General features: G+C 43.6%; 1 protein-coding gene across 3 annotated transcripts in view; it reads left to right on the top strand.

Annotated features, from left to right (window-relative positions):
* Nucleotides 1–27,045, top strand: part of ME3 (malic enzyme 3) — a 172,733-nt gene that overhangs the window by 109,051 nt on the left and 36,637 nt on the right. For 2 of the 3 annotated variants that reach the window (XM_058663709.1, XM_058663711.1), the window contains 3 exons: nucleotides 9,572–9,647; nucleotides 16,437–16,598; nucleotides 22,979–23,082. In XM_058663709.1, the coding sequence (XP_058519692.1) occupies nucleotides 9,572–9,647; nucleotides 16,437–16,598; nucleotides 22,979–23,082 (342 nt within the window). The remainder of the gene's footprint in view (nucleotides 1–9,571; nucleotides 9,648–16,436; nucleotides 16,599–22,978; nucleotides 23,083–27,045) is intronic. The other variant, XM_058663710.1, reaches the window with a different exon arrangement.

The raw sequence follows: 27,045 nt of genomic DNA, 5'->3' as shown, positions 1-27,045 counted from the left end.
TAGAACTCTGACGTCTCAGGGCAGGACTCAGCAGGAACACTTCTGAGACATCTGGGCAGGAAAGAGCCTCATGTTCTTGGAAAATGAAATGAAAGACTAAGTTCACTTGGGTGCAAAAGAGTTTGAAATTCAGGCAAGGCTTCTTCATAATGCACACTTTCCACAGCGTTGTTTCAGACCCCCTTGCACTGTCTCTGAGGCCACTAGGAAGGAAAGCGGAGGGGTGAGTGTCTGCATTCCTCTCTTGATCACTACCTAGAGCAAACAGATAAGAACCACTCCCATCAACAGTTACCACTGGAGAGATTGTATGTCCCACGCGAGCAATTGCTAAACCTGAGAATGGATTGCAGAGAGTATGGAAAAGGAGGTTTTATTCCCTGGGAATATCTCCTTTTGGAGTTATCTAGATGCTGTCTTGCTGAAGGGATGGGTGACAGGAGACCTCCTTCGACCCTCCCACTAAGGCCTGCAACTATGTATTAGCAGAATCTTTGGCTGCCTGCATTCTGCTTCCTCACCAGCACACAGCAAAGAGAGATGTACCCTCAACGTTCCAAGCATACACGTCTGTTAAGCACTCTTTGCCCTTCTAGCTGTTGGTCACAAGAGGCAATCTGGTACAACAAAAAGAGGAATAAATTCAGGACCTTAGTTTAATCAGGTGCTGTGGCTTGTGGGCTGCGTGACCCAGGACAAGCCACATTGCCTCTCTTTACCTCATTTTTCATTTGTCCAAAATGAGATGTTTGGACAAGACATCTCAAAATCCCCGTTCACCACAACACTTTTGGAATTGTTTTCAGATGCAGTTTAGGTGCTCTTTGAAAGAAGCACTTCAAGAACTGGTTAAAAGATCTTAGCACATCCCTAAAGTATTCTTTTGCAACATAACCACTGCAAAACATGAAATTATACCTACAAAAAGTGGAGAAAGGGTCTCTTGAAATTTTACTAGCTTAAGTTGAAACACGAAAATTTCACTTAAAATGTCTTCTCCTTCTCTTAGTATTGCTCCAGATAATTTTAGTAATCACCCTTTCCTGTTTTTAAGATTTAACCACACTAGAACTTTGTTAAGATGGACATTACCCCTTACTATGTGAGGTTGTGTTTTAAGTATCTTACTGAGGCTGTGTCTGAGCTCATGGCATAACAAGGAATGTTGTGAACCGGGGTGATTTGGATGAGACATTTCCGGAACAGAACCAAACTAAGAGCACTAAGAGACCAGGCATGCGTCTAGGAGATTGGTTAGGATCACTTAAGTGACTTCCTCAGGGTGACTCACAAGTGAGCTTGAGACTGGAACCCAGTACTTCGAGACTGAAAGAGTTGACTTCCTTTCTTATACAAAAAGAAAAATTATTTTCCCTTGACCCTTCTTGCTTCTTAGTTCTAGTTCCAGGTCTAGTCCTAATTCTAGTTCTGAGGGATGGAGTGCTGTAACAAAAGATAGACAAACAAGAGAAAAATAAACTTAATTAGAACATATATATCTCATGAATGCTTGGGAGCTTCCAGGGAACAAATAGTTCTTGAGATCAGTCTTTCATACCATCTTCAGCTGCAGCAAAGAAAGAAGAGTATTAAGCAGGCCAGTCCTGAGGAAATGGCCTGAAAAACACAGAAAGCAAACTTAACTTGTTGCCTTCTCTAGCGACAAGAACTTACAGTGATTTAGTGTCATTCCTTTTTCAGAGATGGAATGAATTAGACTAGTCAAAGACATGAAGAGAAAAGCAGACATTTAACATGTACATTATGCATGTCCACATAGGAGCACCTAGTAAGGAGTAACCCAAAGGGATGGTTAAAACTCGGGCCTAAATACCATTTTAGGGTAAAACAAGAGAAAAGGAGTTAGGGATTTAGAAAGTGAGTGGGAAGAAAAATTGTAAGAAGTGAGAACTTAAGATATTTGTCCTTTTGGGATTGGCTTATTTCACTGAGCATAATGGTCTCTGGTTGGGACCATTTTGTAACAGTTAATAGAATTTCATTCTTGTTGTCTGGCTTAAATGCAAATTTAAGGCAATGCCTTCTGCATTGGTGAGTCTTCCTCTTCCTGTAGCAGGAGATGAATGAATCTGCATTCATTTTAATAAATGAAATCTTACATTTTGATAAATGCAAGTTGTCTTTACAAAAGGAAAAATCTATTCTGGCCAGCAGTGGCTAGCATGGCCATGTGCATCCACTGGCATTGACGGTGCTGTCTGTCTTGCAGGGAGTTGTTCGCATGCTTCTGGAAGAGACAGTGAACATCTGAAATATCAATAAATTTTTGCAAATGAAAAAAAAAAGGAAAAATCAATGCCCATTTTAACTTTTTTCTGTGTCTTCCAATTCTCAAAGGACTTAAGCTCAAATTAATACCTAAACCAAAGAGATTTGTTAGGGGTGACAACTTCTGGTCCCCTTCAAGGAGACTTGTTTTCACCTATTTGCGTGAGTTGATTCAAATACATACACCGTCGATCCACCACCCTCCATGTGCTCAAGTCTCCACTCTCAGCGACAGGGTACAACAGAGCCTAGCACATCCCACGGACAGCATGCCTTGAAAAGAATACAGCTTTCCTCCAACTTTACTCAACCCTTTTGATCCTTATCTCACAATTATCATCACCCATTTATTCATTTCTCAATTTATTTAAAAAATGATGTCTTGAGCAGCTATAATGGACTGTTCCTGGGAAAATAGTGATGAATAATAACAAAAACAGACGCAGATATTGCCCTCACAAGGCTTGCAATCTAATGAGGTGTAAAGCTGTTATCTATGTAGCCACACTAATAATTATGATAAGCTGGTTTGTGTAGAAATAAGGTGTGTTGAACACATATAATAGATTCTGTTTTTGACTTCTAAATCATCAAAGGCATGAGTAGAAATTAACTACATTATGAACAAGGAAAGGCAGAGTATATCAGAGAACTGTCTATGAACTGGTGAAGAAAGAGAAGGGACAGTGTGGCTAACAACTGAGAATGAGATAAATGGGTCATTATTTTTCTTTGTGTAACAGTGGTGAAAGATTAGATCATAAATTTGATTGTGGATGTGTTTAAGTTTGAAGTGCCTTTAACACATGAAATGAAAGATACAAGATAGACAGTTAAATGTGAAGATTTAGAGCAAGGGCTCTCAAATCAAGGCTGGCTCCCTCAGGAGTATTTGCCAGTGTCTGGAAACATTCTGTGCTTATCACAGTGGGATGCTACTGTCATCTAGTGAATACAAGACAGAGGTGCCACACACCCTACTAATGTGCAAGATGAGATCATCTCTCAAAGTGTAGAATTACCCAATTCAAAATGTCATTAGTGCCAAAGATGAGAAACTTTGATTTACAGGTAAGCCAAATGATAGGCATTGATGAGCTCTCATAGAGAAAGGGTGAGAGTAAGAAGGAAAGGGGAACAGTAAAAATTTTGAGGAGCTTTACCATGTAATGGTTGGACAACATAGCATAAGAAACTAGGAAAACTCAAAGAAATGGAGGTTCAGTAGTTAAAGATTGGGTAGGGAAGAGATGGAAAATGTCAGATTCTTCTGAGAAGCCAAAGGAGATGGGGAATGAAAAGTGCCCCCTACATTTAGGGAAATGATCATCAGTAGCCTTGGCAACATCTTTTTTGTTGTTGTTATTGTTGTTCGTTTGTTTGTTGTTAGTTATTTTATCCTGAAAGTCAAAATGACAGGGAAAGAAAGGGAAAGGCAGACAGAGGGATCTTCCATCCATTGGTTCACTCCCAAAGTGGCTGCAATGGTCAGAGCTGAACTGATCTGAAGCCAGGAGCCAGGAGCTTCCTCCACATCTCCCACTAGGGTTCCGGGTCCCAGGAACTAGGCCCGTCTTCCGCTGCTTTCTCAAGTCATTAGCAGAGAATTGGATCAGAAGTGAAACTTTTTTTTTATTAATTACGTTGCATCATGTGACACAGTTTCATAGGCTCTGGGATTTCCCCAACCCCTCCCCGTGCCCTCCACCCATGGTTAATTCCTCCACCTTGTTGCTGTATTACAGTTCAAATTAAGTCAGGATTCTTTCGTTGCAAACATATACCAAGCATAGAGTCCAGCATCTTATTGTCCAGAGCCCAAATCCTTCCTCGCAGGATCCAAGGTCATCGGAACAACAGCCAGGAGCCCTGAGAGATCTGCAGAAACAGAACAACAGCAAACTTCCTTTGGGTCTAGGGAGAGGAGCTTTTTCTGGTCCTTACTTAGTTCCAACTTTGGATCCCCACGCTCTCTTGCAATGACCATCAGGGTTGCTCCGGAGCCCCACCCCCCACCAAAAAAATAGAATAGTCAGAGAAATACGAGGAAAGCTTAGAACCAAACAGGAAACGATCAACGTGGATCCACATATACCTTACTAGATAGGACACAAAGATATTGGGTATTGGGTATATTGGGTATCACTAGGGTATTGAAGATTTCTCTGCACACCCCTCCTAAAACTGTTCTGCACCTCAACTGTTGACAAAGACCTTGTTAGATTTATAAGCCAGTTTAGACTACCCTAAAATCTACCAAGTTCAGAAAAATTATGCGTCAACACAATAAACTGCTAAATACTAAAATGAAAACAGACACGAGACAGCTGAATAGTACCCTATAGCCACTTTAACTTGTATAGCAGCCGGTTCTGTGTACAAAAATTGAAGGGTCAATGAAGTAATCAAAGGATGTGGTTAAGAACTTGCATTGTTTTAACATATTGATTACTCAATACCATGTCAATTAATTCCAAAATGTTGTAAATTGTTGTTGATGTTGTGCTGGGGCTTCTAATTGATGGGGATAATATTCTGCCAGCTCTACCTTCAGACCAGAGAAGGTCTCCCCAAGAAGTGAAACAATTAAACTCAAACCAGCACTCATGTGGGATATTGGCACTAAAAGGTTGAGGATTAATCTAATGAACCACTGCACCAGCTCCCACCCCAATCCCAGTATCAGTTTTAGTAGCACACTGTGGGAAAAGACAAATGGTATTGTATTGAATAGTGACTGGGAGATGAAAAAACAGAGGCAGCTAATGTAGACAATGTTTGTAGAAGGTTTGGTAATGGGAAGAAGAGAGAAACAGTCCCAGCAAGGAATATAGAGGTCAAGAGAGTAGATTGAGGTCCACTGGTATTTTTTGTTTTGCTTTGTTTTCCTTTTCTTTCTATGAAATATTTAAAAATATAAACTATTATAATGAACCTCTCTATATATCTTGGATTCAAAGGTCTCTGGATTGTTTTGGTTCACAGAAAAATAATTTTTGTTCCAAAAGGGACTTGATTCCAACACTGTCTCTTCCAATCTCTTTTCTGTTCTTCCAACTTGCAGCTGTAGCACACCCCCTCCCCCAGCTCCCCTGTGTGTGCATAGTTTAGTGGTCAGTCAATGATTTGGGCAGATTCTTTGCCGATTTGGGGCTTCATCTTCTGTGCATCTCTATTGATTCCAGAATTTCCTTCCTTTAATGAAACTTCCTGGCTGCTCTTTGAGCTCTAACTCTGTTCTCTGATGCGTCAAACTAGTACAACTGGCTTTCCTCTGCTTCAAGTTGCCTGCAGTTTTGATTGCCCTCTGGCAAAAAGCTGCAAACTTTCGCTTTTAGTAGTAGTTGCTGCCCATTTTTGGCCAACCTCCATTGTCATAACTATGTATGTAAAGGGACTTTGAAAACTTAGTAGACTGGAATGTAGAATTTTTAAAGGTTTATGTTGGTGCAACAATATTTTTAAATTCATGGAGCTTTTTCATAATATGTATTTCCCATGAACTTTTTAAACTCCCTTATATGCATGAACTTAAAAATCTTTTGCACAAAAATAATTTTATCTTTGGATTCAATTTCCATGGATTTAAAGTGTCCTATTAGATAATGAATATTTTGTATCTGTACACCAAGGGGACTCAATATATTCAAGAAAATTCACATTCTTTTAGTTGCATCTTCTATGAATGTTTTGATGCCCCTTTGTTTATACATACATATGTATAATTGTGTATGTGTGTGTGCAGATACACTCACCCATCTTGAAATTTTATATTACAACATAAATTATCTTAAAATAAATAATTTTATTCCCAGACCAGATTCTTGTATGTTCTAGCAAGCACAGGGCACGGCACAGTGCATCACCCCGATCAGCTGGTGGTTTCAATTGCTGGGTTGTTTCTGTTTTCAGTCCCAAGTTGCACTGAAACCATGGGTGTTGCAGTCCAGTCTGGTTCTGCCCAGCACATACTCGGCCCTTCAACCAGTGGGAGCTGCAGCCTAGTCGGGGTGACCCACAATAACTCCCACCAGGCCCACCCCCTACCCTGGCTTGCCAGTATGTGTAGCAGTAGACCAGTCTGTCCCCCATCCCATTTGGCTCTTGTACTTGTCAATGGGTATTAAAGCTTTGTTCCATCTAACCAACTCAACCATCCAGCCCTCACGGATGTTGTTGAGTGCCTATCTGTCTAGTATATGTGCTGCCGAAGCGAGCACAAGTGCCTATCTGTCTAGCCATCCCAGCCCCCATCCTAGTTTTCATGCCCTCCCGTGGGAGTAGTAACCCAAGAGGGGGGAACCCACTATTTCCCTCCTAGGTCTCTCTCAGTCCCGGTTGATGCACTCTTCGGGTGGTTCTGTGGTTTGACTTGACAGAATTAGCCCCCAGTGCCAGCTTCTGCCATCTGATGCTGTGGCTAAGCCCTAACAACCCTCACCCACTCTAACTTATGCTTGCACCAGTAGGAACAATCAGCCCAGCCTGGCTTTTCCCTGATCTAGTCCACATGCGGCGCACAGGTGTTGTAGCCCTGCTTAGTCTGGTCTGTCCCCATCCCAGCCGACGCTCTCCATTGGGAGTAGCTGTCCAGCGAGGGGACCAGCCCCTTAATCCCCCTGCCAGCTCTGCCCCTCCCTTGCTGGATCTCACGTGTGCTGGTTGGGTGCTGCAGTCAAATCCAGTACAGACAACCTCACCCTGGCATTCCATAATGTGTACTGGTTTTGTCGCGACCAAACCCGGCTCAACCCACACTCTGTTCTGGTGATTGGATTTGCCAGTGGATGACATGAACTGATTCAGCCTGGTCTGCCCCTGACCCATGCCGACTGTGTGCCAGTGGGAAACTTTCCATGGCCTATTCTGGGCTGTTTCCTATCATGCTTCTTGCGCTTGCTAGAACATACAAGAATCTAGTCTGGGAATACCTCAAAGTTTCTTTGGAGATCTCCCCAATCGAACTGCTGGACTCAGAACTCTAATCAAGAAAAGAAAGAAGACAGAGCAGGTCAATCATTCATATCAGCTATATGTTGGCAGCGAAATATGGGGCAAACGGAAACTTTATGATGGACCATATCAATCAGTGGACGACCTCATCGAGCGAAACTGGCAGCGATTCATAACTGGAGAACTATTAAAACCACTTGAGCAAATATCTCAGAGCATGCCCCACATCCGGGACCTGGGGTGGGCGGGAAACCGGGTGGGCTTCTCCCTCAATATCCCCCTTTGCCTCAGATACACGATGGAAATAATATGGACATAGTGGTATTACCCACTTCCCTATACCCCCTGAACCTTTTTTGTTAACCATAATTATGTAAAGATTGTCAACAACCATACAATAAAATTTAAAAAAAAAGAAAAAAAATAATTTTATGATGTGATCAACAGAAAGGTTGCTCTGTTTAAGCTATTCTGTCGCTACCAGATGTCTGGTTCTGTTTTAAGGATAAAATCTTAGGTATGCTTTAGGAGAAGCAAAGGGAAATCTAGGCAGGGATGATATGGTGGACTAGAAGGGATAACCATCATCATGTAAGCTGCTTCAATATTCGTTGGACCAGGAGAAGCCATGAAGTTAGCCTCAGAGGCAGTCTACAGGTTTGGTGGTGGGAGATGACAGAATCATCTATGGAGTGAAAAGGAAAGTAAGCTGTAGATTTGATGTGAATAAAGAGGTAGTGCAAAGAGTAAAAACAGAGAATTGGCCAGAGAGAATCAGAATAAATACTCGCAGGTACTGGATATCTGAAGGATTAGCAAAGATGAATATATGCTCATACTAATCAACCCGTCCTGTGATAGTGCTCTTTTTCAGCTGCCTTTGGTTGCCTAGTACACACTCTTGAGAAGTGAAAAAGGCTTGGGGTTCTGCAAGACTGACAAGAACAAAGAGCTGGGCTGAGGAAGGTGTCAATATTGACAAGGACACTGTTAAAATCCAAGTACTTTGTGAAGGCTTGAAAAGCAGTCTTAGAAGCCCTCACTGATTTAGGTAGAGCACCTTAAAAGGGGGAGAAACTTCTCCCAAATATTCTCCTGTATTCATACAAATTAAATATTTAACTATGGGCATTGAATGAACAAAAGAAGCTTGTCTCTTGAACACACTGAACAAAAATTTAAAAAGAAAAGAAGGAAGTGGTCTAAATGACATGCTGTCCTCCTCAGACAGGTCCACACCTTCTCTTACCCCAGAAGATTCAGGTCCACGTAATTAGGTCTAAATGTTGAAAATGATAACTCATTCTAATACACTTGAATAAAACATGTTACACCATCCCATCTTTGCAAATATACCCTCAGGATGGATTTGGAAGTCCACATTAGAATTTGGAATTTTCAGACTCTGAGGATGCCAAGAAAACTGGCTCAATGACTGACATTCAATCCCGCTTCCCATGCCAATTCCTTCCGTACTGGAGGCTAATGTATGTATCTCTGGAAATCATGACTAATGTGTCCACATTTAGTCACAGCCCCAGATCTAGAGGACCAGCCATTGCAATGTAGTCCGTACTCAGGAGGAAGGAATGGAGCAAAGGTCCACAGGGTGCCAGGAAGCAACTTTGGGGTTATTGGCAAGGAAATCCTGGGGCTCTAGAGAGAGGAGAGGACTCTGGTAAACACAGCTCCTTGGTGGGCACACCTTTCAAGCCCATGGACTCTGAACCCTGTGGCGAGAAGCAATCCGAGGGAGTTCCAGAGCAGGACTAGCAAAACTGCAGGGGCACTGGGTAGTGTGTTAATCAGGTTTTCATCACTGCCCTGAATGTAAGGGACAACTAACTTTAAAGCGAATAGGTTTATTTGGGTTCAGAGTTCTGAAGGTGCAAGTCCAAGGTCAAGCAGCTGTATTCGCTGTGCTTCTATGACAACTGCAGATGGTCATGGTGGAAAGCATGTGGAGGAAGAGTCACATGGCAAGTCAAGAGCCAAACAAAACCATTCGGGTCCAAACTCGGGTTTTTGTAACAACCTACTTGTAAAAAATTCTTTCAGATAGCATACCCCCAACTGGCCTATAAAGCTCCTGATAACACCAGAGTTGCATGGAGTTTCTACCCTCTCAGTACCATTAGCCCTTGACTTTGGTATTTACGGTCCTATATGAGTTCAGGAGTCAAATCATGTTCAAGCCACAGCAGGCAGGAATGCCTCTCCCCTAGGTCCATGGATAAAATTACATGATGTGGTAATGTGGAACTCATGGGCTTGGCTCTATTCCTGATCTGGTCACCTAATTTCCCTGTATGTATTTTCTTTCTCATAGTGGGCTGTTCATCACCATTCATGACAAGGGTCACCTGGCAACAATGCTGAATTCTTGGCCAGAAGACAATATTAAGGTAAGATCCTGTTTTCATTGCTGCATATCTGTTGTTGGAAGGATTCTTTCAACCCGCACCACAATAATTTCCAGCCATAAAATGAAACATTATGAAACTGAACAGCAGACTGCTTACTTTCCCAGGTCCAGATGAAGGAGTTCTCACAACCAAGCAAAAGCATAGCACAGTACAGTTTTGTAACAGCCAAGCCTCTTGGCAAATTGGCATGTTATTATTATTATTATCAGTCTAAAGATTTGTCCAACATTTATTGAGTATCTACTAAATATACAAAGATCCTCTTCTTAAGAGGTTGACATGTTGTGAGGGAAATAAGACAGGGACAGTGAAGTCTGACAAGCTATCATTTGATTGAAGGTAAATGAGATATACAAAAATAGGTCAAGGTGTTCAAAGAGGCAAGGAGTTTTTTTAGCCTGAAGGTGACCTAGAAAATCTTCATGGGTGAAGTGACATTGGAATTGGACCTTGAATTGAAGTGCAGAGTTTGCATAGTCAGGCATAAGAGACACTAGACTACAGGGAAAAACATTCTGAAACAAGAAGAAAAGTTGGTGATTGGGTATATGTTCACCCTTGGATGTATTCACCTCAGGTGAACACAGCAGGGAAGGAGCCTGAGGCAGAACACACAGAGAGTAAGAAAACAGACAACCTTTCTTGGAGAACTAATTCTACTAAAAAATTTCAGAAAGAAAATACTTGCATCTAGCAAACAGGATATATCATGGGAGAGAATAGTTGTGTTTATTTTTGAACAGGAAACTTGCGACTTCAAAGATAATTTGCAAAAAAAAAAAAAAGATAATTTGCAAGTCTCCTCGTAATTTCCCAGGTCTCTTCCTGCACCACTATAGAAGGATTGGAGGGTCTCATCTCCACTGGATCCCAAACACAGCTTTCTCCTATATAGTTTTTTTGTGTTCCACTCCCTTCTGGCCTTCTACAGGGAGTGCCACCATTAAGAACCAAAGCAGGGCTGAGGGAGCACGGGCAGGATCTTGACTTTCAGGCTTCAGGACTGAGCCACAATCAAAGCATTGGACTTCAGGCCTGGCTATGATCAGCAGCTCATTTTGTGTCTCTCTGCCTGCATGGGATTTGCTCTCTGCTTTTCCTTCCTGCTTATCTGCTTAGACTACAGTTATGTGCTGACCCTGGCCCTAAAGTCCCAGAGAAGAAAATTTCCAGGGTATGTCTAGGAACAAACTATAATAAAGTCTCAAGGACATTTAGGAAAGCCATACACTCAACAGGAGCTAACTCTAGGCTAACCTAAGTGGACATCCTGCTGAAGTGCTTAAAACCAGTCTTTCCCAAATTTCTGGACATGTCAACCATAGGTGTATACAGAAAGCACTCAGTGGAGAATTGCCAAGTGTAATGAACACAGTCAATGCACACACTGAGTGCCTTGCATGCACTAGGCACTGTGCCAAGAGCAAAGATATTGCTTAAACATGCAAAATACCAGCAAGTAGGGAAAAAGTAAAGGAAAAATCACCCTTTCCTCCAGCTGGCATGTGGGCTTGCTGAGAAGGGGATTGGGGAGAGGTTCATGGGCTGGATTTCAGGTGTTGGTTGTTCCTCCTGGCTGGGCACAACTCAACGCAACTATACCCAGGGCCTTGCAACAAAGGATGAAAATATGCACCCTCCCATAAAAGAAAGTAGGTCCTGCTTCCAAATTGTTTCGTATTGTGCTTGGAAAACCATGATATGCATACAAAATAGGACCTTAAGAGTTAAAAAAAAAATCATTGATTGGGTGCAATAAGCATAGTTTGAGAACCTTCTAAATGCCAGAGGGCTGATTACCAGAGAAAAGGGCACAAGAACTACTGTGATTTTAGAGGAGGAGAAATAAGGACTTTGAGGTCATTTTGAAATACAACCGAGAGAGACATATAAAGCCTCAACAAACATTCAAAATCACACAAATTCCACAGGATTTTGAGGTAAAGAAGCGGCATCAGCCTATAGTCTCGTTAGAGGGACTGACCCGGAAAGGGTGACAGCACACTGTGATGGTGCTGCTGAAGAATGGAGCGCACTGGATGCGGAGCAGACAGGGGAACGCCTGCCAGCCACCCTGCAGTATCCCAGCATGTACAGATGAATGAGGTCACTGCCGTCTTTTATTCCTGTCTCACTTTGGAGAACCACACAGGTTAGCTCCAGGGACTATGTAGAGGAACCTGCCTTGGCTTTTTAATCAGACAAGTCTCAGTTCTGCTCTTGACTCTTCTACTTACTTTCAGTGTGTGCAAATAACATCTCTGAGCTTTGTCTTCCTGTTGTAAGGACTAACTGTGACAGTTTACACACACTGATGGACACTTGAAGGAAGATAGTCATGACTGGAGTTGGCAGAGGTGGCTGTGGTACACACAGCATGACAGGTGCCAAGAGCAGCTGTGATGGCTCCTCATGACCCTGGACTGCAGCCCCCAACAGTAGTCAGATGATATGTGCCCTAAACATATTTGATTTGACTCTAAGCAGGTTTTGAAAATTTTGAATTTGTGGACAACATTTTTAAAGCAAAAGGCTTGTTTAAAACATACATATCACAATATGTGGATATTCAGCTTCTGTGGAAAGAATAGAAGTTCTCACTATCAGGCCTAATGTTTGACATGGAAATAAGAGCACTGGCATGGACAGGATGGCCCGTGACTTAGTCCTGCCCCTACCCTGCTGCATTCACCTGCATTTTCTGGGTGTTTCCCCTGGCCAACACACACACAGCCATTCCCTGTGATGCCTCTCAAACATCACAGTATTTCCACTCAGTGGTCAGTCTTCCTTGTGTCCTGTGTGTTTTCTCCAGTTGCCCTGAAGAGAGGAAAGGAAGGTTCTTATTAGATTGGGAGTCTCTGCTCATTGTCCTTCTCACAGCCCTTGGGAATTGAAGAAGGATGTCTTCACCACTGCATTTGATGCAAGCAGCTCCTTAATCAGAGTGCAATAGGGGTTGTGAGCCCATGATATGGTCCTAAAGATGGGTGGGAGTGTGTCTTTTCTCAGGTAGGTAATTCATATTGCAGGTGCAGGCAAATTGGGGTCCTGACAAGGTTGGCTGCCCATTTGGTAGGGAGCCAATATTCGGAAGAGTTTAAGGATCAACTTGGAAAGTTTTTTTTTTTTAATGACTTTCTTTGACTTCGCAGCTAGATAGTAGAGCTACAGACTGAGGCTTAAGAGAAATGGGAGGTAGGAAAATGGGTCTGGGGATGAAGCTTTGTAGTCTGCTCTTATTTGGGGAGGAGGAGTTGGGTCAAGCCAGGCTGCCCCGAGCTGTCTACATAAATCATGAAAAAGAGTGAGAACTGCTTTTCTGAATCTTTCCCACAGTAGCCACTGCCCTGGGCCAGAAGAAGACTTATTTGAGAACAGCTCCCTCCCCAAACATTTTCCCAAGCTAAATCTCTCCTTTATACCAACCCAATCAGCTTTGGGTACAGTGGAGCTAAAGACTGTTGGAGGTGGGCCCATGGGAACATCCTCTGCCACTGGGCACCAGCCACTTGGGCGATTAAACCTGGACCAGTCTGCCTGTGGGCCCAGATCCCCCTGTGCTCACTCTCTGTTGTGTTTTATGTCAGAGGCCGCTTTCCCTTGGGAGTTCTAATACAGAAATTCGTATTTGGGGAATTGTTCTTGGGTCAACACCTGCTGAAGAAAAGAGAGTAGGACAGAGCAAAGGGAGAGATGAAGCCACATTAAGGACTCAAGGAAGACTTGGCAGGGTCTGTGAGGCTCTGGAGCTGGTTTTCAAAGTCATGTCAAGGTGGGACAAGGGAGCGGGCCTTTGCACTCCTGCATTACTCAGTCATGATTTGCAGAACACCCCTGGAAGAAGGAAGCTGTGACTTCAGCCAACACGATTATCTTCAGTCAAGGAAATTCTCAAGTGGGCTAATAGCTGAGGGTAGAGTAGGGGCAATAACTCCTCCATTCTTGTAATGGAATATAGGCAACACATCACCATATCCATGTAATAGAGTAGTGTACCAAGTATTTTACATAGATTAATGCATTTGGAGTCTCCTGATAACCCTGTAAGAGGTAGGGTTTGATAGACAAGGAAGCTGAGAGGCTATGTTCTTTGCAAGCGAGTAATAGAATTAAGATGTTAAACTTAGGCATTTACAATATTTATGTTCTGGATGGGAGAGAGAAATAGAGGAGGAGGATAAAAGGGAAGCTGAGAGGGATGATGAAACACACAGAAGAAGAAAGAGTTGTATGGATTGTGCTATGGGCAGTCCATGATCATAGCTACTTCTGAATAATGATTGTTGTTATCATAGAACAACAACCATTTGCTGTCACCCTACTTTGCATAAAATACCAAAGGGAAAATAAAGCATGTATTGTTTCACTTTGTCTCTAAACCACCTGAGTAGCTTGATATCATTATCAAAATAATTTCATAGACAATGAAGGGCTAACATGGACAAGTTGAACATTTTGGGTTCTGTTCTACAGACAGAGGTCATCGAAAGTCATTAAATGCATAAGTAGCCTAAGGAAACTGATTCTTTGATACAATGATTCTGATGTTGGTTGGCAGAGAAGACTGCCACAAAGAAGGGGGTCAGGTTAGAGCCAAGAACCCAACTGCAATTAGGATAGCAGTAAGAAGAGGCAAGAGGTGGAGATGAGGCATTCCCTCAGCAGAGGTGGGTGCAACGTTGTGTTGCTCTGGGATATTTTCCAGCTGGGAGGAAGCTCCACCGAGGCCTATCCCCATCCTAGGATATTAGGGGAATAGCTAATTTCCCATTCTCACTTTATGTCACTCACTCCCCCATCAGCAGAGAGCAAGATTCTAAGAAAATGAGGACCAGAATAAAAAATCTTTAACCAAAAGAGAGAATAGTTTGGAGCACTTCAGAGGCAAGGTGATGCTTGATTCAACAGCAAGAGTTGCCCAATGGAGATCAGAGGCTGGTTACAGGAGGGTGCCCCCATACAGAGCAAGACTGTGCCAGGTGCACTGGTGCTTTAACCTAACTGAATGGGGTGGCAGAAATAACCATGTACCAGGAACCAAAACCTTGCTGGAATCCTAGCTTGCCACATACACAAGCAAGGTGACCTTGGTAGGTCATCTAATCTTTCTAAGATAACTGATGCAGAAACATTTGGCTCAGTGCCTGGCATGATTCTGATGCTTCAATATGTGTAGAACATGTTGGCCTCAAGTTTCAATTTGCTCACCTATGAGAGGGGACAACCATCTCAGCCCCTGCTTCCCTTCCCTGGAAAGGTCTGCTGAGAGGCATCTGTAAGTACAGTCCACAGAGGCTGTAGATCAGTCAGGGAGTGAGCAGCATGACTTTCATAATCTTGTGAAACAGTGTTCTTAAGTGAACAGGGTGCTTAATGAATATGCATTTCTACACAGAGGCAGCATCAGTCCCTATGTGCTCTCAGCCACAGAGAGATGGAAAAATGAGAAGATACCATGAGCCCTTTGGCTACTGGGTCATAAATTCTTCCAGGGTCACAATGGGAGTTCATCTCTTATCTCCAGTTCACAAAGTCATCCATGCATGGAATGGATGAAACCCATAGCACCATGCTTAAAGCCAACCAGAACATTTACCACTTAAGCATGGTGCTAGACCCCAACCCCAACCAGATTCCAGTATATTGATGGATGGTCTATTTCTAGCTGTTTAGCAGATGGAGGGAACCCCTGATGGTAAGCAGGTTGGCATGAATATAAACAATTTCACTGTTCCTTCCTGCCCCAAAGAGGGATTGCCTTTGGCCTGACATGTTAGGCCCTTCACAGTCTGACTTGTGCCCAGACTTCCCATTCTTCCCTCTTGTGGAAAGTCATAAGGTTCTTCTTTCCTGTGCCTCCTCATTCTACATACATGTCCTATATCTCATTTACCTCTACCCAGGATCTTAACTTTTTTGTGTGCCACATGTCTTTGTCCCCACCCACACCCCCATAATATCTCCAGGTCTGGTATGTGCTTACATATTTTTAAAGAGGAGCAAATTGAAGCCTCTTTGCTCAGGATCAGGCACAGTCTCTGGTGCAAAGTGCATGTTTTGTGCATACCTCCTAAGTGAATGAATACATGAATTATCATAATCTTCTAACAACATCTGTCCTCACCATCAGTCTCATCAACATCTGGCAAATCAGGTAGGCCTTGCACTAGCACTGTGTCTCATAACAGTAGGCTCTCTCTGACTCTTCCAAATGCAAAAGGTATTCCCAGCTCTGCATGACGTCTGTAATGATTTCACATGGAGATGTCATGTGATCCTGAGAGATGTCAGAGAAGCTTTGTTCTTTGCACAACAGATTTATCACATCCCAGGAGCAGGCTGAGGAACCTTTGATTTAGTCTGTAAACTCTGGAGTCACAGCAGCAGTACAAACACTGCTGTTCATTTTCTCTTTCCATCATGTTTCTCCCTTCCCCCAAGTCTCAGGCTGACCCTGTCCACTGAGGTGCTTTGCAGGTGAGTGACTAGTCAGTTGCCCTTCAGCTGTTTCTGTTTTTCTGCTTACCCCTGATCTTGAATCTCAAGGTACAGGGCAGGAGTCTTGCTGTCATCTCATTTCAGTAGTTTCTCACCCACTTGCCACAAAGGACTTTCTAACTGCAATTGAATAAATCCTTTGGCCTTGTCCTAAACACACTGTTCCATTCCAGCAAAGTCAGCAGGCACCCAGGTGCCATTCACAGGAGCCTTTTGTCACTGGAGTTGCTATCCCTGAAGGATGATGACACCTGCTATGTTTTTCAGGCTGTGGTGGTGACTGATGGCGAACGCATCCTGGGCTTGGGAGACCTGGGCTGCTACGGCATGGGCATTCCTGTGGGCAAGCTGGCTCTGTACACGGCATGTGGAGGGGTGAACCCGCAGCAATGCCTCCCTGTCCTGCTGGATGTTGGCACCAACAATGAGGTAACATGCTGCCCCTGCCAGGAGCTTCAGGGACAAAAGGTGCCAGAGGGTAGATGGGAGGGGCAGCACCTTGGCAACAGGGGCTATGTCTACACAGTAATGGGCTATTTGTTTCCTGATGTCTCCTTGACAAGAGCACACACCCTATGCAGTTGTGACACAGAGGAGAGTCCTCCTTCCTGGTAGCCTTCTCTGGTCCCCCAAACTCATTTTCTTATCACTCTTATTCTGGGACCTGTTGCTTTTCTGTCTCTATGAGTTTTATATGACAGAATTTATCGGCCTTTCATTCTTCTCTTGTTTTCATGACCGCAATAGAGCTTCCTTTCTCCTCAAGGTCACTCTCTGAGCCATTGGTGAAAAGAAATGGTGCAACAAGCTGTATTGTTCACTCTGGTAAAGGCAACCTGCCACAGTGGAAGGATTAAAACTCACAGCACCAGGCCAGGGTCTAAAGTATCTGGATTAGACAGATGAGCATTGTGAAAACACAGTAATAGAAACTGAGCACAGATGTAGGTGAGTTGCACCTGCAGGATTCCAGGTGCTATGGAATTAAGGTTGCTCAGAACTCTTCTAAGAATTTCTCTGCACTGAGCTGATATCACGGTGTTTGCACTGTGATGCTTAGCTTGGTGTGTCCATCAGAAAACATCCAAAAAATCAAGGTATTCCATATTAGTGACATTTATATTCGAGTCTGAAATCAGACTCATGTTCATCATTTAAAAATCAAAAATATCGGGCCCGGCGGCGTGGTCTAGCGGCTAAAGTCCTCGCCTTGAAAGCCCCGGGATCCCATATGGGCGCCGGTTCTAATCCCGGCAGCTCCACTTCCCATCCAGCTCCCTGCTTGTGGCCTGGGAAAGCAGTTGAGGACGGCCCAATGCATTGGGACACTGCACCCACGTGGGAGACCCGGAAGAGGTTCCAGGTTCCTGGCATCGGATCGGCGCGCATCGGCCCGTTGCGGCTCACTTGGGGAGTGAATCATCGGACGGAAGATCTTCCTCTCTGTCTCTCCTCCTCTCTGTATATCTGGCTGTAATAAAATGAATAAATCTTTAAAAAAAAAAAAAATCAAAAATATCTAAGCAACCATTACACGATTAATGTTAATCATTGTTTATGTTTTGATAATGCACCTTCCAGCTTGTTCTTCCCAAAGTACTTGTAGAGCCAAGATGAGTTCCTTGTGCATATATGATTTTTATGACTAAAAATACATATAAAAATTTCATGACTACAGCAACATGAGAATATTATTCAAAAGTTTAATTTAAAAATGGCATTTCTCTCACACTGCTGTATGTGTGTTTCAATATTTGTGTATGCCTACACATCAATGGAATTATTGTCTAGTTGTAATCATAATGTGCCCATGGTTAAGATTATTTTGTGAACACTTTCTCTTTACTTATTTCATGGAAGTTTATTGAGTGTTTAGTAGGTGTCAGACACTCTCCAGGCACGAGGAGACAAATGAGAGCCAGGCCTGGGTGGAATATCCTAGCTGTCACGTTTCAGCATTGTCACCTACTTGATCATTTTCATGGCCATATGTTGCATCTGCACAAAAATCCAAAGTTGCAAAATGCCCAACATGAGGAAGACAGTGATTTATCTCTTTACAAACAGATTTACTATGCGATCTCCAGCACTATGGTTCCTTTTTAGAAAATCAGTCTGTGAGCAAAATTTTCCTCCCTGAAGTCTTGGAGCACATCTTTTGCTCAGAGCCAAGTCAGAACTGCAGGCGAGGGAGGCACCACCTGATGACTTTTGTCTCCCACATCACTGTGTGGAGGATGCTGCAGTGGGAGCTTCTTGTGTCAGAATATTCTGGCCATCTCTGTGTGGGTCGCTGTGAAATCTCCTGAGGCAACAGAAACTTCCATCAGTCAAAGGAAACACCCTCCAGGGTTCCTGTTGAAGGAGAACACCTTCTGTCTACAGTCCTGAACCTCTGAGTCACTTCTACCTGCTAAAACCAATAAATATGCAGTAACCCTAGAAAGAAGGGACATGCCATGGTAAAATTCCAAAAGTGTTTTCCTCCTATGTATGGCTACATACAGATCAGTTTCTGCTGTTTGTCTTATTCACATGCATCCAGATACTCACACTCAAGATGCATGGCTGAGTGAAATACTCCGATTTAACCAGCTCATTTTGTGCAGATAACGAGATCCAGAGCAGAAATGACTATTCAGAGGATTGACTCCCATGCCCATTGCACTCTATGGGGCACCTGGCCATGCTGCTGGGGTGGGGTGGGTGAGTAGACTGCTGAAGAAGCAAGGAATTGACCTCCAAGCTGAGTGTTACAGGGCTTCTTCTTACCTTGCAGGAGTATTATGCCTGTGACTAGGGACAAGTCACCAGTCACCCTGTAATGCCATCAGAGGGCTCAGTCTCTGTATGCATGTGATTCTTATGGATGCCCTGTTTGGGTTCTTTATAGTCTACCTCTGGGCTTAACCAACTTTCAGGAAGAGGAGTGGTAGGCACAATCACTGCCCTAAGGGACCCCAGTCCCATGACCTAGACCCATAGGTACTCTGAATAACAGGGTACCTGTTGTTATACAAGATAAATATTTTTCTCAACCATGAGTTTCATTTATTTTGCAACTTACACCAGTGCTCATTCTTTTTTTTAAAGATTTCTTTATTTTTATTGGAAAGGCAGATATACAGAGAGAAAGAGAGACAGAGAGGAAGATCTTCCATCCAATGGTTCACTCCCCATGAGGCTGCAACAGCTGGAACTGAGCCAATCTGAAGCCAGGAGCTCTTCCAGGTCTCCCACACGGTTGCAGGGTCCCAAAGCTTTGGGCTGTCCTTGACTGCTTTCTCAGGCCACAAGCAGGGATCTGGATGGGAAGTGGAGCTGCCGGAATTAGAACCGGTGCCCATATGGGATCCTGGTGCGTTCAAGGCGAGGACTTTAACTCCTACGCTATTGCGCTGGGCCCTCCAGTGCTCATTCTTACACCTGGTGAGGAGGAGGATGATTTCCTCATCTGTCTTCTATGACATTTTATCTCCAAGAAAGCCTTGGGAAGACAGAATTGGGCATCCAGCCACACAGGAAATAGTCAGCTTTCTTAACTTCCATGACAACTTCTCTGGTTCACCTGCTTTGGATGAATGCTTTAACTGACTTCCTTAATTCAAGTGAGGCTTGCAATTGAGATGAGATATTTAGCTCCTCAATTAATATTCCCATGCCAGGCACCAGATGGGTACCAGGGCTTTGGGAGTGATTAAGCCCAGTTGCCACCCTGAGAAAAACCCTTCTTCTAGAAACCATGTTTTCTGCCCTGTTGCTTCGACAAATGTGTTTTATGACCTTGGCCAGCTGATTTAACCTTCCCAAGTCTCAGAATCTGTGCAGAGAAAGCCAAATCCAGTGATTTCTATTGATCTTCATGGTTCTTTTCTTAATTTTTATTGGAAAGGCAGATATACAGAGAGGAGGAGAGACAGAGAGGAAGATTTTCTGTCCGTTGATTCACTCCCCAAGTGGCTGCAACGGCCTGAGCTCAGCTGATCCGTAGCCAGGAGCCCGGAGCCTCTTCTGGATCGCCCATGCAGATGCAGGGTCCCAAGGTTTTGAGCTATCCTCAACTGCTTTCCCGAGCCACAGGCAGGGGGCTAGATGAGAAGTGGGGCTGCCAGGTTTAGAATGAGCGCCCATATGGGACCCCGGTGCGTTCAAGGTGAGGACATTAACTGCTAGGTTACCATGCTGGGACCAGAGCTTCTTGGTTCTTCTTTTAACATTTCCTTAGTTCAGTACTGGGACTCCTGCAACTGAGATCCACAAATGCTTTTTAAAGACTTAACATGAGCCAGCCTTGTGCAAATCTCAGAGGAGACACAAGTGAACATGGGACAGATCCTTTCTTGAAAGACTCTGCCCTACATGATAAAGCTAATTATCATCCCTGTTAAACAGAGAAGAAAGTGAAGTGAAGAGATGTTAAATGCCCTGCCCAAAGTCACAAAGCTAGCTAAGTGACCACATCTGAATTAAAACCTAGGCTCACCTAAGCCCAGAGCTGGAGCGTCAATCAGCACATCCTGAGGCTGCTCAGAGGAGAACTTCAGAACCGCAGGCACCAGGCCCAGGAATAACCCTTCCTTAACTATACATCACTTCCCATATGTACCTCCCCCTGTTGACAGAGTTATCAGATTTAACAGATAAAAATACAGCTTGTCGGGCTCGGCATGGTGGCCTAGGGGTTAAAGTCCTCACCTTGCACACTCCGGGATCCCATATGGGTGCCGGTTCTAATCCCAGCAGCCCCGCTTCCCATTCAGCTCCCTGCTTGTGGCCTGAGAAGGCAGTAGTGGAGATCCCAAAAGCTTTGTGACCCTGCACCCACATGGGAAACCTGGAAGAGGCTCCTGGCCCCTGGCTTTGGACGGCTCAGCTCAGGCCGTTGCAGCCACTTGGGGAGTGAATCATCAGATAGAGGATCTTCCTCTTTGTCTCTCCTCCTCTCTGTATATCTGTCTTTCCAATAAAAGTAAAAAAAAAATCTTAAACAAAAATACAGCATGCCAGTCAAATTTAAAGTTCAGATAAACAAATAACTTTTTAGCATAAGTACTTTCCAGATAATACTTGAGATATGCTTATACTAAGAAGGACAAACATTGTGGCATAGGGGATTAAGACATGACTTGCAACATCAGAATCCCATATTGGAGTGCCATTTAGTCCTGGCTACTACACTTCTAACTCCCTGTTAAGATGCTGCAATAGCAGCAGATAATGGTCCAATTATGTGGACCCCTGCCATCCTTGCGGTCAACCTAGATGGAGTTCTGGGCTTCTGGTTTCAGCCTGGCCCAGCTATGACCATTATGATCATTTGGATTAGTAAACCAATGAATGGAAGATCTTTCTATCTATGTCTCTCCCTTTCTCTGTGTGTGTCACTCTTCGTTTAAAATAAGTAAGTAAATTCTCTTTAAAATAATATAAAATGTTGCTTACTTGAAATTCAATTTTAAATATTTTATCTGGCAGCAATGCTTGCTGAAAACTTCTCTTTCAGTGTTTATATGGGAAAGTCAAGGTAGATGAGGACTACAAGTAGGGTGTCCAGGCCAGGTAGCAGTCCCACACCTTGATAGCAGGAATTCTTGCAGCCAGGGATACATAGCAGAACATGGATTGTTCCACATCATGCCAAGTCAGCTATGGTAGTTCCACCTGCTGCTGCTTTAGGGAAGCCATTTTCACTCCTGCTGGAGGATATCTGGGCAGGCTGGAGACACCACCTTTCCTCTGATCCCCTTTTACCTGAGTGTGATATGCAGGACAAGATCCTGGACTTTCCCCATTCTCTACTGAATTTGTCCAAGAATGGCAGGTAGTAGGAACGGGGCTACTTCCTGATTCCCTGGTTCCCAACATCCCAGGTGACAGGGCACTATCATGGGAGTGAGCCAAAGAAGGCTCTCTGTCACTTTCTAGTTCTGTAATCTTGTGTAGTATAATTGCACTATGGGCAATTTTGTCATCTGTCAAGTGGAGGTGACAGTGTAAGTCAGACTGTTAAAAGGATCAAAAGCTCAATGCAAACACAAGAAGCTATTTTTTAGTGTCATTTCCATGTAGAAATTTTTTCATTTTCATAGAACATGTTACTGTAGAAGTAAAATGTAACAAATGCTACATATAGATATAGTCACCCTTATATCTCTGGAGTACTTCATTATGGTTGACCCCCATCTGTACTGCAACTATACTGAGAAATATTGTCATCTCAAGAATCCTTTAGTTTCACTAGAGAATTTGACTCTCCCCAGACACTGCAGGTGCAGCACTGAGAAGCTCCTACTGTGCCATGTATCACACCAAGATTCATATCTATGACTTGGCAGCATTACAAATTAGAGTCCTCCAAGAAGACCCTTAGCAACATTTAAAAAATTTTTTTTCATAGTTACAGATGGTAGGTATCACTGCCAGAGGTGCTGCTAAACATCCTAGAATGTGGCAGGCAGCTCTCACATTAAAGAATGACCAAAGCCAAAATCAGTAGTATTGCTCCTGAAAATAAACCAGGGGTCCAAATGCTGTATCTGAGTGAGGCTTGCCTGATTCCAAGTATCCTTGACTCCCCAAGTGGGAGCCACCTGGGAGTCCACCCTATCAGTGGCCTGATGCACAGATTTTTGCAGAGATGTCACCACCTGGGCAAAGATTTGAAGGTGGGAGATGCACTCATCTTCCTATTGCCACCTCCCTTCCCATGGCCCCACCCACAGAACTTCTCACTGAACGGGCAGACTTGATGAAATCAGCAAAACAGATATGCTGGAGCAGGTTCAGTAAACATGTGCTGTCTTTTACAGGAGCTGCTCCGAGACCCTTTGTACATAGGCCTGAAGCACCAGCGTGTGCGTGGGAAGGAATATGATGACTTGCTGGACGAGTTCATGCAGGCTGTGACAGACAAGTAAGTGGGCCAGGCTGCTCCTTTGGAGAGAAGACAAAGATACCATATGTGAAGTCAACACTGATCCTGGTAGATTTACAAACATGAGGCAGGGATGTGCTTTCTCAGATGATCTGAAAAGTCCAACTTGATCCTGTGTCTTTGGATGAAAGATTAGAGCTGGATATGCTCATTGGAGAGCCTGAGAGCCAAGAGGAGAGGAGAGGGGACAGAGTTGATAGCTGCTGTCTTTGTGGTCTGAGAGTGATGAAGTATGTGCTGTCCTAGGAGGACCTCCTCACCGCTAGGCTGGAGCTGTTCAGGATCCTCAACATGAAAAGGGCTGTTTCAAGAGGTGGAGGAAAGACATGTGCTCTTCTGGCGAAATGGTTTTGGCAGGCACTCTACCTGTAGTGGACTACAAGGGCCCTAGACTAACAAGATTTATGAGATATCCTGTCTTCACTGAAGTGCGTGGTTCTACAGCATCCTCTACCATCTGCCCACAAGGCTGCCTGATTGCTCTGCTATGGTAGACAGGAAAGAGCCCTCAAGCATTCATGTTTAATCTGAAAGGCAAGCTAATTAAACCAGAGATTCAGTAGCTTGTTGGGACTCTAAGAACAATGCAGGTACCCTTCTTCTTTGAAGACATTCAGCCTTTCTTGCTACCCCAGCATACTAAGGTAATGGCAGTGATGGCCTTCTTGTCCTAGGCAAAGCATTCTCTTACCCAAGCTCAGTGTCAGCTTCTTGAACTAAACAGTGGGCTGGAGCAAAAGCTGCCTGGTTTCTGGAGCTTCTGATGTCTAATTGGGTGGTTTTTGGTGATGAGCAAAATGTATTTGATTCTTGACCCTTCCAGTCTCTGGGTATGTGACTTCGGGCATTTTATCAAACTTATCTGAGTCTCCTTATCTGGAGATTTAAAAATACATGGGTGCTTTTCTTGTTATTGCATTTATTTTCAAGATGAGATGGAAAAAATAATGAAATTGCATGGGATGGGAATGATCCTATAGAAAAGAGGGCATTGATGAGGGAGTATAGGACAGGGGCACCTGTTCTTGAGTAAGCAGAAGAAGCAAGGATCCGGGGCATACCTGTAAAGCTTAGTCTTAAGAGCACAGAAGACAATAGTAGTGATGGTAGTAGGGGAGGCAGAGTTCTGGGAGAGGTAATCAGGTAGATATGGCGGTAGAAGCATGTGGGAGTCCCATCTAGATGAAGAAAAGTCATCATCCAAGAATGAGGATGGTTAAGGCATAGTGAGAAGGTGGTAGGATTGTTGCATAGTGAGTCCTCGTGAGGTGTGAAAACTGCTGAGTTGTGTTCTATATAAGAGGTAAACAGCAAGCTGCATATTTACAGTTGAGATTATGGAGAAAGTGCTGCTATTGAGACGTCGCCATCAGAGAAGCCCATTCATTCAAGTCAGCTGCATGAACAGAGGCATGGCCTCCAGAACAAGGGAGACGAATGTTCACTTCATTGTCTCCCTTTCAGATTACACTAAACATCACATTCAGTCCTAGACAAGATACCATCAGTGACCTAAAGCACTTTGGAGACCAATAACCATGCCAATATCCACACTTTGAAGGAAATCAAAGGTTTAACTCAGTGGAGAAAAATTCAGACTTGCCTGCATCTGGAATATGGCACTAACTCCCGGCATCTGAAAGTTGTTCTTGCAGACAAGAATTGGACTTGTTTCTCTAGGTCCATGTGGGGAAGAACCAGTTGTTATAACACCAAGGAAAGCCATTGTAAGCACAACATTGAACAAAGCTACTCCTCGGTGTACTAGATGCTTTGTAGGAATGAGTTTCATGTCACAGAAAGAATTCAAGAGTACATTATACAAGGTGACTTAAGAGTAAATTCAGGTGTCAAATAGTCTGTAACATGTTTTCATCCCCTCATCATTCTATTCTGACTTCTAAAGCACCTGTGGCATTGAGGATAAGAATCATTATTCCGATTTTATGGAAAACTTTTTGTGTCACACAGTACCTGCAAGACTAAGTGTTGAACCCTGATCTGCTGACTCCAAATTCATACTGGTTTCTACAATGACAGGTTACCTGTAGATGAGATGAGAAGGGAATAAAATTGGCTAAGAGCCCATTTTCAGTTTCTTGTTTCCAGGGTTCACTGCTTATCTAGTGAGGCAGTAGTCATCCCATGATTCCCTGAAGAGAAGTCTTGCTATTCGTGTGAGAAGGTTAAATAAACTAGGATGTAAACGGCTCTTCAAATTATCATCAAAGTCAGCTCACAGATTCACAAACACACGCAGGCAGCCCAGGGTGAACCCTTGGTGGAGGCATGAGTCAGCCAACAGGAATGTGTCCTTAACTGGGAAAGGCAGTGGACTGACGTCTGTGGTTTTGCCTTTCTAGTAAGCAAAAGCAGATGTTTCTGTGGATCCTGTAGGTGAGGAGTGAACTGATCTCCCCAGGCACTTTTGGAGATTTAGTAGCCCTAATATGGATTGCTCCGCCTGGGGGTGAGACAGGAGCTCCAAAACTGGACACTATGCATTTTAGGAAAGAATCTAGACTCCTGCCTTCAACATTCTTGTTGACCCAAACATCCTGCTAATAAAAGCTCTACCTTCTTGCCCCACTTACAACTTGGGATATTGTCTTAGAATTTTTGTTCTTACAAAACTCACTGTAACTAAGTTCCTATCTTAGAAGCTCAGCTCCTGAGAAGCACCCAACAGGACAAAAGCAATTTTCATTTAGGTATGCAAAATATAGCAATCGATAGTTAGGAGTATTCTCAAAACAAAGCCACAAACAGATGTCTCACAGCAAAGATTAGTTTCTCCATTCTCCTTTCTCTTTGTCATCCATGTGGGAGACTTAGATCGAATTCCTGGCTACATTCTTTGACCTGGCCCAATCCCACGTGTTTGGGGTATATGGGGAGCAAACTAGTAGATGGGGTATTCTCTCTCCCTCTCTATCTACCTCTCCAATAAAATTTTTAAAGTTTATCTGTTTGAAAGGCAGAGCTGCAGAAAGAAAGGAGCAAGAGAGACAGAGAAAGAGACAGCGAGAGAGATTTCCATCAGCTGTTTTACTCCTCAAATGGCCACAACAGCCAAGACTGGGTCAGACAGAAGCCTCCTGGCTTCTGAAACCCCATTGGGATCTCCCATATAGAGGTGGAAGAAGTCCAAGTACTTGAGCCATCTTCTTTCTTGGACACATTTTGAGGGAGCTGGATCAGAAGTGGAGCTGCTGGGAGGGAGCAAAAGGATATAAATGCCAGAGGCATAGTTCATTGAGACCATCAGATTATATCTTATCCAGCCTGGAAAAAACAAGTGTTCTATGAAAATGTAATACAGAAATTCAAGGAAGGAACAGAAAGGCACAGCACAATTAAACAAATAAGCAAGGAGATGTGTTGTTTACAATTGAAGGGTATTTTTATGGAGAACCAGCTATGTATCAGACTCCTGATCAAGCATGGTGAGCCATCTGCTGGAAGTAAGCAGCCCTCTCCCAAAGAGCTTTGCAGTCAAAAACACTAAGAAGGCATAGAGAACTGAACTATCTAAACCCCAGCAGATAAATAACAAATGTCTTTGGCCAGCACATAAATGGCCCATGTCCAGCACTATCGGTCACTGTAATGAGGGTCAAAAGAAATAAGAGGAACTTGACAGCCCTTTTAAAGAGTCAAATCTTGTTTAAGTTTATTTACTCACTTGAAAAACAGAACAACAAGAGAGAGGAAGAGAGAGAGAGAGATCAGCCTGGAAATCCATCCAGGTCTTTCATGTGGGTGGCACAGACTCAACTATACCAGCCATCACCAGCTGCCCCCCAGGATGATATAAGTAGGAAGCTGGATTGGAAGTACAGTAACCAAGACTCAAACCAGGAACTCATATATGAGATAAAGGTATCCCAAGCAGTGGCCTCCGTACTGCTACATTCCCGCCCTCACCCTCACCTGCCCAAG

Source organism: Ochotona princeps, chromosome 4, assembly GCF_030435755.1.
Source record: "Ochotona princeps isolate mOchPri1 chromosome 4, mOchPri1.hap1, whole genome shotgun sequence".
Classification (NCBI taxonomy): domain Eukaryota; kingdom Metazoa; phylum Chordata; class Mammalia; order Lagomorpha; family Ochotonidae; genus Ochotona; species Ochotona princeps.
Note: the sequence above shows the minus strand (reverse complement) of the source record. Positions and strands in the feature narration are given on the sequence as shown.